The sequence below is a fragment of the Phasianus colchicus genome, chromosome Z, assembly GCF_987193195.1.
Source record: "Phasianus colchicus chromosome Z, bPhaCol1.hap1.1, whole genome shotgun sequence".
In the NCBI taxonomy this organism is placed as follows: Eukaryota; Metazoa; Chordata; class Aves; order Galliformes; family Phasianidae; genus Phasianus; species Phasianus colchicus.
Window position 1 is genome coordinate 66320622 of NC_143476.1, and position 14487 is coordinate 66335108.

Genomic DNA, 14487 nt, shown 5'->3' on the forward strand with positions numbered 1-14487 from the left:
ACACTCAGTCAAGTCTCTGAGCAGTTTATAAGCAGACTCTAGCAGAGACCTGGAGAACTTTCCCACGAAAGTGAACACTGAGAGCTACAGCATCATTTTTGTCAGCTCAGGTGCGCTTCTGCACTAGTTTTCATGACCTCGAGAATGACATTCAGGTTACATGTTTATGTTTTTTCCAGTTCTCCGGCCAACAGAGAGCTATCCTGGCAAAACAAAACCAAAACACACCTGGTGTGTGGACCCATCGTGAAGCAAGCATTTGGATGGAAAATTTCAGCTGACGTTTGACAGCCATAAGCATCTGTAAACACAGCCTTAACTCTGGGAAATGTCAGGCACTTCTGCAGCGGTGAGCAGTAGCGGAAAGAAAACCACCCCGCTCACTTCAGCGTTGCAGCGAAACAACTTTCTCGTTCGTTAACTGCCCGCTTCTTTCTCCCGCGGCGCGGCGCGGTACCGCCTCCCGCTCTGCCCGCAGCGAGCGGCGCCCGGCACGCCGTCTGAGGCGCGCGGCTCCCGCAGGCGGCGGGGCGGCCGGGGCCGGCTGCGGCGCTGACAGAGCGTGATCCCCCCGAGCAAGTGTGCGGCGCTGGCTCTCCCTCGCCGCCAGCCTCCGGTTACATCTCTGGCAGGAGACCGCGATTCTCGGCGTTGCTTTCCAGGGTTATTTTTGGCCGCGGCCGCCGCACGCTGACGGCGCGGCTCCGGCAAATCCCGCGCGTCCCTGCGCGCAGCGCGGCGCCGGCGGAGCTCCGCCGGGCGGGGAAGGGGCGGCGCGACCCCGCGCCCTCCCCGGCTCCCCCCGCTGCGCCGTTCTCCCACCGCCCCCGGGCCTCCGAGGGGCGAGCCGGCCCGCCTCCGTCCCACGAGGGCCGGCCGTCGGGGAGCCCGACCCCGCGCCGCTGGGGCGGACGGAACCGCCTCTCTTCGCCCCGCCGCCGGCCGGGAGCCTGTGTGAGGCCGCCGCTCCGCAGCGGAGCCGCGGCCGGGCGGGCGGAACCGAGCGTCGCTATGGAGAGGAACCCCATCCCGGTGCTGACGGTGCAGACGACGCCGTACGAGGACCAGCGGCCGACGGGCGGCGGGGGGCTGCGGCGGCCCACGGGGCTCTTCGAGAGCCAGCGCAACTACCTGCCCAACTTCGTGCAGAGCCTGCTCTCCTCCGTCGACCTCCGCGACCGCCAGGGCTGCACCATGGTGGTGGGCAGCGACGGCCGCTACTTCAGCAAGACGGCCATCGAGATCGTCGTCCAGATGGCCGCGGCCAACGGGGTAAGCCCGGAGCTCCAGGTCCGCCTGCGCTCCGCGCGCGTCGCTCGGGCTGCTCCGCTAGCTTCGGGCGAGGATGGCGATGCCTGCGGGAAAGACAGGTGCTCCTGGCAGCCCCGGGTACTGCGGGCCGACCGCGGTGCTGCACAGCGCGTGTGGGACGGAGTCGGGAGTGAAGCTGAAAAACCACACCTGACTGCGGAGAAGGTTTAGCGGAGTCAAACATAAGTGCGTGGAAAGCGAGGGCATTAGATGCGTGCTTGGTGCCTACAGTCTTTTAGGGATGCTCGAGGAAAATGATGTAAAGGAAGAGGAATTCGTCAGTTTGGCTGAATTCTTAAGAAAATAAGTGTTCTGTGTTCATTTAGTGAATGAGATAATGGTGACAACCCATCCAGTCAGATGGGTTACAGCGTATTTTGCTCAAATTTGAAAATGTGAAAAATCTCAAGAGGGGAATTGATGTTTGCTGATAGAGGTGGTGTGCAAACACCTTTGTCTGTTTGTACATGCAGAAAGCTGGGAAGTACCAGCCAGCACAGGCTTGAAGTCTCCTCTCCAAAGCAGAGTTGAAGCTGCTGTCTCACCTAACTGCTGAGCGCACACAGCAGGGAGCAGTGGGAGGCCACTGCTCATAGCTGAGAGCTGTGAGTTCCACAGGACTACTTTGCCTCAGCTCCTGTCACTGCTGGCTCTGTGAGGGCTCTGTCACTGTAGGGTGGGCAAGAGCAAGCACAGCAAGGGCTGTTCTGCCCAGCCTGCAGTCGCCCACTGCTCTTTTATGCACAGAGTGAGTTGCAGTTGTAAGGTGACCACAGGGACTGAGACCTGGGGGAGACCAGAAATGTACGGCTTAGAAGGCTGAGAGGTTCTAAGCTGGGCTAAGCTGCAGTCAGGACTCTGTCCTGGCTGATGTTGCTGTCAGCTTGCTTCCTTCCAGCGTCCCATGTCACATTTCCCGTTTTCTTCTGCTCGCCCTGCAGATTAAGTCTTTTTGACCTCAGGAGGTTTCCAGTTTAACATGTTTCTGGCACTTTGCTCTAACTGGGCTTCCCCTTCCTTAAGTTATTGCGGCTTTCTTGGAAGCACAGTTTTTCCTTACTGTTTTCTGAAGCCAAGAAACAAGAGTGTCTGCTGGCAGTTCCCACAGATTCCTGAGTTCAAGCACCGTACTCTGGCTGGGGACACAGTCCTGACAAATTCAAGAGGGTGGTGGTTGGGGGTGACATTGATCCTGCTCCCATGTGCTCCTGCTCTATTCCCCTCAGGCCTGCCAGCCACTTCTCTGTATCTCTGCAACACTGTAAGTGCATAAGCCTCACTTTTTCTGCCTCCAAGGAATACTCATTACATGTATTATTCTTTGATTGCTAATATATGACAGCTGAGAAATTATCTAAGCCTCCCCAAAGGCACTGTTTAGTGCTGTGCTGTATGGTTCGGGTGGAGAGCATGAATACTGCTGAGGGCAAATACCTCTCCCTTTGGCCAAGGCGAATATCTCTACAAGGAGCCTGGCCAGCATCAAAAGGAGAAAAAAAAAAAAAAAAAAAGAGCAAGCTGGCAAACGCAGAGTGAGATGAAACATGTAGGAACTTGAAGCTGCCCTGAAAACCTTCAACCTCAGTGGAGTTCCAGGAGAGTGATGGCCAAGTAGTGCTGACAAACTGAGCCAGAGTCTCCTTCCAAGAAGACACATACTGAGCTCTTTGGTTAATTGTGCCTGCTGAGTATAAAAATAAAGGGGATTTTCTGTTATCAACTGTAAACGTATTGCCCTTTAGAGTCGCTAGGTTCCCCTTGTTCTAATTTGGTGACTCACCCTGCATTCTCCCTGCCTTAGCAGCCTAGCACAGTTGGCACAGGCCCCGGGACAAGGAATGAGCCGAGGCCCCCTGCCTGGTCAGCTGCTGCTGCCTGCCCTGCCTTCCTGTCATCATTGAGCCCTCCGTTCACCCTATGGGCTGGAACTGCAGGTACACCACGGCCGCAGCTTCTGGGCTTCCACTGCTGGCAGTGGCTGTGGGGTAGTGCATGCTATGCAGTGGCCATCAGCACATGATTCATCATGTCTTTCTGTTGGGAGAGATGCTGTAGGTTAGTTGGAAGCAGCTAACTAGTGGTCATTCTTTGAAAGAGCGCACAAATGGGATTGAGGCAAACACATTTTGTTAAGAGACTGCATGTCGTGGGAGTGCAGGGTCCTGTCTCATTCCAGCTTGCAACAGGCATTTCTGAGAAGTGAGACGTTAGGAGAATATCTGAAGCTGCATCTCCCATTTCACCTGCCACTTGTCAGCAGTTTTTGCTTCTTAATGCCAGGAAGAACTGAGGTAAAAGGCTCCATCATGTGTGACAAAGTCTCACTACAAATTAAATGCAAGTATTCCAGCTGGGTGTGGTGCTTTATTTTTGAGGCAAAGTTCAGAATAAGTTTAAATTAAAAACTCTGATGTCTGGATCTGATCAGAAGCGGATGAGTTGATGATCATACTTGGCCTATGGAAAGTCATAGCAACACTGTAGACGTCATGAAGTATTGCTGATAATGCTGTAAAAGTTTGAGATGGCAAAGAATTTTCCAGCAGTTTTTGCAATGCCATGGGTTTTTTTTTTGTTTCCCGTGAAAATCTTGTCTCTCCTCCTTACACCTGTATGGCTGACTTATTTGCTTCTATGTTAGGCATAACACTAAGTTATCATTAAGATACAACAGTGAAAGAAGGTATATCCCTGTGCTGTCCAGGGTATAATCCACTTGCTTTATATTATTTCAGGTTCAATTGACTGAGGCATGTGAGAGAAAAATTACTGGGAAAATCAATTTAAAAATGTTAAGTGACTCCATTTTGATCCTCTGTATTTTCTGAAAATATGCAGCTGCGTGCGGTAATATTGCATGAAAATGTTGCTGTCAAATACTTGTTAGGGTGAGTATACTCTCAGCCCTAAGAGTTTGCTGAGGACCATGGTCTCTTTTGCTGCTGTTGCTACTAAAAGCAGAGCGACAAAATAGGATGTGGCATGAGTGACAAAATAGGACGTGGCGCTGGGCACAGTATTAGAAGGGACATTACAAGCCTGTGATTTTGTAGCTATGCAAGTTTTTGAATTCCAAAGATAATCTTTCCATGCTATAAAACTGTCCAAGATTTTCAGAAGGATAATACTGGAACTTTAATTGTGAGTGAGTACGTAGACACTGTCTGGTTGCTGATTTAGCCCAGAGAAGTAAATCTGTAAATCTGAGAGTTCGTTTCTTAAAATTATTTAGATATCAGCTTAATACTTGATTCAGAGACATAATGAACAGCAGCTGGGCTGAGAGCGGACGAGTTTGCATTCCTGCCATCAAAACGAAGAGGGAAAGATGTTTACATTTCTAAGGAGTGCCTGAATTTTGAGTTTAGAATAGAATCACTGAAGAGTGATATGTAAAGTAATCTATTTTGCAAACAAAATGGAGTATCGTAAGACATAATTTCACTTTCTTAGTTAATTTAGAATATGAAACATTACAGTATTTTCGCAGGATAGGAATTAGTTTAAACAATTCTTATACTGTTTCTGCACTAATTCTAATTAGTGTATAGAAATAACCACCTGAACAAATAACCTGCCACAAATACTGAAAGCTGTGCAAAATAGTCCTATTCATATAAATGCTGGGCATCCAGGAAAATGGGAGAACTGCTTTGTGTTGAGCAGAAGAAAAGTGAAGATGCAGTAAAGAGACGGTGCCAGATAATTTGTGCATTGTGAATAATCTGTGTTTTGGCTACTTCAGAACAATGATTTCTGTGCGCTTACAAAAAACCTAAACCTCACGTAGAAGTATAGAAGAATTCATGATGTACCCTGCATGCAAATATAAATGTATTGATACTTCAATACCTCACAATACATCAAGTACAGCAAAACATAATTTCTGTCATCTTCCTTTTGCCTACCCATCCACAATAACATTTTAAAAGCAACCACCCTTTTCTGACAGCTGTATTTGGAAGACTGAGTCTTCACTTGCCTTGGTATTCTACATGCATAATAGTTTAGAAAAGGGAGAGAAAGTGCTCAAAGCCAGTGTTTTCATTACTTATTTTCATTTTATTTCCCATAAATATGGGGGTACAAAGGATAGACTGGGAGAAAGTTTGCTAAAGCCCGTTTCCCAGTGGTCTGTGTTTCTTCTAGTGCTTTGGTACAACGAGCAGTGATGATTAAATGATGGCACTTGTACAACAGCCTTGGAAGAAATCTCATGTTGTCCAAAAGCTGCGCATAGGCTGAAAAGAAGCCTTAAAAGGACACACTCAAATTCAAAACAATTTGAAAACATTAGCATTTCTATTTCAAATTACTACCTGTATAAAAAAAGCACTGATATAAATAAAACAGTAAGTAATACAGCTAATGGAAGTCCTTTTTTCTTGAACTTGGTTCTTAAGGTGCCTCAAGGCATATGCTTGAACTGCTAGCAATATCATTGTCTCTCCTTGAGGAGTTTGGATGGAATTCTATCCTGGGTATTTTCTGAGGCAAAGGTATGTCTGTGGAAATACAGCCCAGAACAACTAGAAACACTTTTGCTTATTTATATAAAAAAGTCTTCCTTATTCCATAACATAGGAATTGCATTTCTGCAGTCGTAAGTAAGGTTTATGTATAACTCTTTTTGAAGCAGTTTCTATTCAAAACAGTTGACTTAAAAAAATGCAAATTCTGGAGATTTTTAAATCTCCATTTGGAGGGTTTTGGAGCATTTGGAGAGTTCTAAAAGATGGTAAGATCATTACATAAATGCAAAGTGCTCTAGTCAGCAAGAGATACCATTTCGGTTCTGTATTGGAGAAATATCAGCCCCTTCACTAAGATTTGGAGACTTAGTGGAAGAAACTTATCTTCATGGCTGCTCCTGAGACCTGCAAAATATGATAAATTGGGAGATTTACAAATACTTGTACTGTAAATTACTGCTTAATTATACCTTCAGAGAGGACCAAGAGCAGGAAGGGAAGTGAGGCACAGTGCCAGAAAGCAGTATATGAAGTCTGACAGGAGCAAATCTGCCACAGTGTGCCTGCATAACATTTAATCTGCTCTTCAGGGAAATCTGTATTCACTAGCTTGGTTTCCTCCGCAAATAATTAAGGTTCTTCAGTAAGTAAGGCGGTGTTCTAATTGTTTTACCACAACTTAATGGATCTGTATTATTAGACATGAATAATAAATAAAATTGCTCAGTACTTCTGAACTGAGCAGAAATGAGGCTCGGCTGCCTGGTACCGAAGGTAACCAGGTATACACTCCTCCCTCACCAGTTGACCATGTCAGTGGAACAGCAACTTAAACAAAATGGATTCTGCTGACTTACATATTCCCTGAATACTTGTTTTTCCTGGAAAGTATTATATTTACAGTGGAAAAACAAGAAACTACCATTTTGGGTTTCTTGGGTTTTATGTCTTATCATTTCCTTCAAATTTATTCATATCTGGCAGAAAAAGGCAGTGCAACAAAATGTGTTTACATTAGTTACCATGAGCAAATGAAATGAACCTCGAATGTTTTCTCTGAACCTCACTTACGATTTTGATAGCTTTTCCTATTTTCCAGCAGAAAGATCCTTATGCATCAAAATTATTACGTCTGGTTAGTGCCTCGGTTATTCATGTTGAGCTGAATCTGTGTAGGTAACTAAGGCAGAGGCTTTGAAATTGGAATCATGCAGAGGAACTGTGCATAACACCAAAAACACTGAAGCAGCGTTTAATACCACCACATGAAAGCTTTTTTTACTTTAAGACTGGTGGAACTTCCCTTGCTCAGCTGTGTCCTGGAAACACTCCCTGTTCATCTGAAATAGCCAAAGAGTAAATAATGACTGAAGGGGGACTGGTATTTTCTGCAGGGCAGGATGTCCAAGAGTATCTGTGTTACGGAGATGTGACTCAGAGATCACACGTTTTAGAAATATATTGTGGTTATATTTGCAATTGCTCTGAAAAGCCCCTCCATGAAAGCCAAGTTGCTTGCAGTTCTCTTTTATGCTGATTGAAACTCCAACCTTGCTTGCTTCCACACACTCAACACTAAAATGTACTGTTATTAGAGGAGCTTTGGTGATTGATGGGGATACCTGGAAAGGCCTGATGGCAGGATAATACCCCATTTCAGTGATGGGAGCTTGCAGTTTGCTGTTGTGTCTGTGCTCCTTGCTGCCCTGGGTATACATAATACAGCATTTGTTAACGGCACTCCAGTGTAGCAAGTAACCAGCTCCTGTTTGTGTATTTATCTGCAACAGATAGGTTCCATGATAGGAGCTTAAAATTTCTGTTAGCCACCATATACACATATATATTGGTGTGTATGTTTCTTCATTAACATTAAAAATAATACCTTTTTACACCTAGATCGGCAGATTGGTTATTGGGCAGAACGGTATCTTATCCACACCTGCTGTTTCATGTATTATTCGAAAGATAAAAGCAGCTGGTGGGATTATTCTAACAGCCAGCCACAGTCCTGGGGGACCTGGAGGAGAGTTTGGAGTCAAGTTTGAGGTTGCAAATGGAGGTAGGTGTTTTTTTTTAACTAACACATTTTTGGCATTGCATCTCAGTATGATTAAAATTCAGGGATAGCCAACTGACATTAACTGTGAGTGTTTTTGGTTATTCTTTCACAGACTATTCTTTAAGAACTTTGCAGAAAATAAGCATATTTGTTCTTTATTTACTTATTATACTTTATTTACTTTATTATTTACTTATTATACTTTATTATACTTACTGTTCAAACAGTAGGACTGTTTTTGTTTACATGGCATATGTTCTGTAAGTATTGAACAGTTACTAAAGCCCTTGCAATGTCAGTAAGAGTTCTGTGAGGTTTACTGTCCGATTTTTACTTTATTTTACTTACTCTGCCAGATCATTGTAACAGTTTTCATCCTTCTATGAAGCTGCCTGTGAGGGATTTCTGTTTCTTTCGTGTTTCTGTCTTGGTTGTCTTGGCACTTAATTTAAAGCATGTGATTTCAGAAGTGCTGTAAGCACTGTAACTCATAACCCAGTATATGTTTCATGTGTGGAAAAAAGCATTCTCCATGTTGACCAGGAAGAAAAATTGCACATATCCAAGGAGAACTGTATTACTTTAACTGCCTCAGTTCAGCTCCTGAGTTATGCAGTTTGTGTGTACAGTAATGATGTCTTATTTTCTGAAATTTTTAAGTTGGCACATGTAGTTATGTAGCACTTTATACATTTTGTTACTGATCTGTGCAAACCCAATGATTTTTATAAATGCTGAAGCCTTGTACACTTCATAAACGTAGTATGCTTTCCTTTTGAAAATCCAGGAGTACCTTTAAAATCATCCTATCAAGGCTGATGTAGTGTGAATGAAGCCTGTCCTTACCCTGTGAGTGGGTTTGGAATAAAACAGTAAGAAGTCATTTGCAAAGCCAAATAGAATTAAGTGACTACCGTGTGTTGTATTTATTACCTTGGACCATCAGGTAGGCTGTGTCTGAGATGTTAGATGCTGATTCATGTGGTAAGGCTACACTGGGTACAGCAGCATTGCTGCAGGAGGCAAGCATCCAATGGTGAAAAGAAGGAGGCATTCAAGTAGGAGAGAGAGAAAATAAAAAGAACACAGGAATTCATTTTTCCAAGTTGGAAGTGTGGCTTTAGTATAAGCAAAGAAGAATTAGATAAGACAGAATGGTCTTCTGGTCATTTTGCATCAGTCTGCAACTCTTAATAGAACGACAGTAATTTTTTAAAAACATAGCCAATCTCCATGATTTGCTAATAATAATACACATTTAGATGCAATTTCTCTTTTGCAGTGACCTAAGCTGTTGCAGATCACAACTGCTTGTTAAGCGAATAAATTATTTCGATTCTTATGTGTCATTAGGGCATTGGTGGCTTAATGGCTGTCAAACTGTTAAGGCGTTTTGAATGATAACCTGTTCCCAAGGAAATCAAGTGAGATGCCAAACAATCTCAACTTCATAGTTGTGCATTTGCAGAAAGACCCATGAGACACCAGAAGCTGCTTCTGGAAGGCAGTTTTTCCATTGGAACATACGTTGAGGTTCACTGTAGAAGAAAAAATGGCAATGTTTTTGTGTCATAAACATGAAGAAAAATGATTGAATTCTTCTCTCTAGGCTAGTGATTGCCATAAATACTTTCTATGAAACAAAATGATGTGAGAACGCACTGTATTCCCAAGTTCTATTTTTTTTTTTCCTTCCAAAAATGTGCTACAATGTAAAAAATACACCAATGCTCTTCTTGGGGCTTGTTCTTCAATAGATAAATGCTTTTTTTTTTTTTTTTTAACCAGCAAACTTTTTTTTGTATGGAATCTTCATTTAAAAATATGAGCTGACAAGTTCTCTTCTCTTACAGGACCTGCTCCAGATGTAGTTTCAGATAAAATTTATCAAATCAGCAAAACCTTGGAGGAATATGCCATTTGTCCTGATCTGAGAGTTGATTTATCTCGCTTAGGAAGACAAGAGTTTGACCTGGAGAACAAATTCAAACCCTTCCGAGGTATAAATGAAGGCTTTTATGCATGCTACTTACACGTGTTGATTCTAGGTAGTAGAATTGCCACAGAATGATAAACAGCAGTTATTTAGTCAGAGCATTATTTCTTCAGAATCCTTACTGTTACTAGATCTCAAAATGCTCGGTGGTACAGGTAAGTGTTATATTCACTTTGCACACAGGAAAACAAAAAAAACCATCAGGTAGCATAAAAATAGACTAAAAACAATCCCTTTTTTTTTGTTGTTGTTGTTTTCTAATTTGAGGAAGAATTATTTCCCAGTCATCTCTGGAAAGATGCACTATTCTGGGACAATATAGCTGCCAGGGGACTCTAGGGATGCATTGCAATTGGTCAAAAGGTTCAACTGAAAACAAGTTAATTGGATTTGGCAGGAGCTAGAATAATTTTTAGACTTTAATTTTCTTGCACTTTATCTTAACATATATGAGCAGTTCTGTGGATGTTGTGGCATTTGTTCATTTGTGTGAAAATTGGAGCTGTAAACTTTAACAATAATGCAGACTTTATTGTGATCAGGGCTGACAAGTTATGCTGAAATATCATTTTAGCAAATCTTTGAGAATTTTACCACGTGCCAGATAATTGACTCATTTTCCAGTAGGTTTTACTGATTACTTTTCAACCATGGAAATTATTTTTTTGTTGTTGTTTCTAGTTCAAGTGTATTTTATTCTAAGCTTTTTTCTTAGGCACTGTGTTTACATTTTACCCTGAAGAAGAACATTGTGTGAGGTCAGCATTTCTGAGGAAAATAGTTTAACTTGTAACTAAAATATTTCAAGATATTCATTAAGCCAGATAAAAAGGTGTTTGTGTAACATTCTTCTAAATTTAATCAGAAAAATAACTTGTTCCAAGTTGACTGAAAAGCATGGCTTTATTATGGTAGCTTTGATTCCAGCAAATTTACTTTCAGTATTTAATTTTAGTTTGATCTGTTTAATATCTTCAAGAACTAGAGAAGCTGTAGCTTCCTACCTTTGTGGCATCACAATTCATATTAACAGGACTGTAACAAAAAAAAACAGATGCTGCATTTGAGCCAAACTTTTCAGAAAGTCAGTAATATATAAAATGCAAAAATATGGTGTTAGAATGACAATAAACTAGAGACAGATTTTGTAAGTACCAAAAACTAAAAGGATAAGCTGTGTGTCTCTCCTGATGAAGTGATGCAAATAGATACTGCTTTCAGATAATAGAAATTGCGAATTTTTTATCAACATGGATGTCTTCCATTCTCTGCAGTGCTGTAGCAAGCAATACTGATGATGCATGCAAGGCTTAAGGTTGATGAGAGAGTGTTCTACTTTGTCTCTTTGGCATCAGCGCCAATCCATGTTACACAGAGGTTTTGTGCTCTTATTTTAATTCAGGTACATGAGTTGTGAAAGTGTGCTGGGAGACGTATGTCCCCATAGGTAAGCTGTATTTCTGTTTTGTTATGTTGTTGATTGTTTTTTGCATTAATTTTTTTTCTAGTGGAAATTGTTGATTCTGTGGATATCTACCTCAATCTCCTTCGAAATATCTTTGACTTCAATGCAATCAGAAATTTTCTGACCGGACCCAACCAGATCAAAATAAGGATTGATGCCATGAACGGAGGTATGAACTTAAGATATTATCAAGAACAAAATATGAGTTCGCTGTAATAGTTTTACAATAAAGGTAAGTATATATATGGTATATAAATGTCAGGATTTTTAGAAATGCTAAAGGGTTTGCACATCAGACTATTAATAAAGGCAGTCTTAGTAATGGGCCTAACCCACTGTTAGTCCTTTCTTGATAAGGAATTGAGTACATCTATATGCAATAAAAGTTTTCTTTCTGTGTTTGAAAGCAAGCAGAATGAGCTGATCTTGCCATGACTGGATGCTATGTTGCAGTGTCTCATAATCAAGGAGGTTACATGACAGTCTCTGCTAAGGAAAAATGGTTTCCATTTGTGTCCTGGGCTGCATCAAAAGAGGAGTGGCCAGCAGAGCAGGGGGTGATTGTCCCTCCTCTGCTCTGTCCTTGTGAGGACCCACCTGGTGGGCTTCTTCCAGTTCAGGGGCCTCAAGAACAAGAAAGATGTAGAGCTTTTGAAGCAGGTCTGGAGGAGAGCCATAAAGATACTCAGAGATGTGGAGCACCTCTCTTATAAAGAAAGGCTCATTTTATTTGGCCTGGAGAAGAAAAGGCTCCAGGGAGATCTTGATGCAGCCTTGCTGTACTCACAGGGAACTTAGATGCAGGAGGGGGACTGTCTTTCTGCACAGGCAGATAGTAAGGAGTCAAGGGGAATGGTTTTAAACAGAAAAGAGGGTATTTAGGTTAGATATTAGGAAGGATGCTTTGCATGGAGAGTGGTGAGGCACTAGCACAGGCTGCCCAGAGAAGCTTTGGATGCCCCATCCCTGGAGGTGCTCAAGGCCAGGTTGGATGGGCCCCTGGCAGCCCTTATCTTGTGGGGGGCAGTCCTGCCTGTGGCAAGGGGATTAGAACTTGATGATCTTTAAGGTCCCTTCAAACCGAAACCATTCTGTGATTCAATGAAAATTAGTTGAATCTGAATAAATTGCTACCAGGAATCCTTGGTGAGTTGGCCGAGCAATGAGGAATGGAATGCCTTTCATCACATACACTTCTGGAGGGAATGTTATTGAAATAATGTGTAGATCTCTGATGTCCTCATCTATTACAAGATACTAAAAAATGCTATTCAGACACCAAATGCACAAGCATAGATTTCAGATGCAACTAATATTACAGTTTTCTCCATAAGATCAAAATATTTATTTGTGAAATTGAAAAATCTTTGGTACAGTTTGATAATGACATCATTTCCAGATGTGTGTGTATTTAGGATCCTCTTATTTTTGAAGTGATAGAAAATACTCCTTACAATTATTGAAAACGTAGATTAATTGGTTAAACGATGGAGATGTATATGCATTTGTTCAGCAGATAAGGTTAGAATTGGTAAGTCTTACCAGGAAATTAAGAGAAGGCATGGCATGGTAATCTGGGTGGTAGGTGAAATAAGAAGCTGCTTCATAATGAAACTGTGTGATATTTTCAGATGCCCCACAACGCTGCATATACTAATTATGATATGGTGGCATGAACCACAGTCTTCCTTGGCTGTATGATTAAAGAAAAAAGGAAGTTATTTTGTAATTAGTTGTAGGAAAGTTTTTATTTATTATCCATGTGACAACAGGAAAAATGCAGCAAACTTTTCAGTAGGGAAACCTGTTTATTTCAGTGTGAGAAATCTGAAAGAAGTGTGTTCCCTATTTCCATTCTATTACTGCTTACTTTCTTTGCTACTGCGTTTGCTAAACTGTTGCTAGCAGTCCAGGACATGTAAAATATTATACTATAATAGCATATTATTTTTATTCCAGTAAGGAATACCCTATGTTTGTACATTAATTACTTTCTCCTAATAGTTGCTAAATAAAACAACTTCTATCTTTCAGTATTCAGTGGTTACTTTCTCACTTCTGCTAGTGAAGAAGCATGGTTTTAATGTTTTAATGAACAACTGATCTTTGTGGAGTGACCATATTCTCTTCTGAGAAATGATGATTTCCCTTCTGTTAATAGGACAGATGTATAGAATTGCTGGAAGTATGTTTTGTGTCAAGTCTCTGAAGTACTGTGAAAAATTCGAATATCAAGCATATGTTTTTGTGATTGCATGGCAGATTTATGTTTTTGCAGTTATGGGACCTTATGTGAGAAGAATCCTCTGTGATGAATTAGGAGCTCCTGCAAATTCTGCTATAAACTGTATTCCTCTGGAGGATTTTGGTGGACAGCGTCCTGATCCCAATTTAACATATGCAACTGCCTTGCTGGAGGCTATGAGAGGTGGAGAGTATGGCTTTGGAGCTGCTTTTGATGCTGATGGAGTAAGTATTCTGACTGGTGTGGAAGTTTCACCTTAGTTATTGTTTTGTCTGCTGTCAGGAATTGGACATGTAAGTATAATTCATTTGCTTTTCAGACAGTTCTTGAAGATGAATAACATTACTTTCAAGCATAGATGATAGAATTTGTACCTGTAAATCAGTCACGTGGAATTCCTACAGATGTTTGCAAGTGGAACAGGATTTGAATCCAGAATGAATCCTCCCCTCCCCTTCCCTCCTCTCCTTTTTTGTCTGTATTTGTTTTCTTCTGGTGTAACATTTCTCTGTGTGGGAAAGGACAACATATGCAGATAGCGTTAACTTGTCACTAAGTAGTAACTAACTAGTAATCAGTAGTAACTAAAGAAAGTCAGTTTTGGTTAACATCATAAATTGCGAGATTTTTAGCTGAATAAAATACTGAATTATATTCTCTGCTTGTTTTAGTTTTTGTGACATGTTATCAACATATCAGTAAAGCATTGCAAAAACAACTTTCTGTCTTGTCAAGATTTGAAAATGATGAAAAGGTTCTGAAGAACAGAAGCTGTTTTCTGTGGTCTCTAAACACAAAATACCCTCCTACTCACTGTACAGTGCGTGCAATTGGCAGAAAGATTCTCCTACACAAGCATTCCCTGGCAGGAGCAGACCTACTGAAGTACAATGTAGGAGGCTCAGGCTAGGGTCTGATTTGGAGCTTTTGTTTGTT

General features: G+C 41.8%; 1 protein-coding gene across 1 annotated transcript in view; it reads left to right on the plus strand.

Moving 5' to 3' along the window:
- Nucleotides 1–762: 762 nt before the first annotated feature.
- Nucleotides 763–14487, plus strand: part of PGM5 (phosphoglucomutase 5) — a 68137-nt gene continuing 54412 nt past the window's right edge. The window contains exons 1-5 of the mRNA XM_031610312.2: nt 763–1272; nt 7683–7845; nt 9699–9845; nt 11350–11475; nt 13585–13775. Coding sequence (XP_031466172.1) covers nt 1012–1272; nt 7683–7845; nt 9699–9845; nt 11350–11475; nt 13585–13775 — 888 coding nt within the window. The 5' untranslated portion in view covers nt 763–1011. The remainder of the gene's footprint in view (nt 1273–7682; nt 7846–9698; nt 9846–11349; nt 11476–13584; nt 13776–14487) is intronic.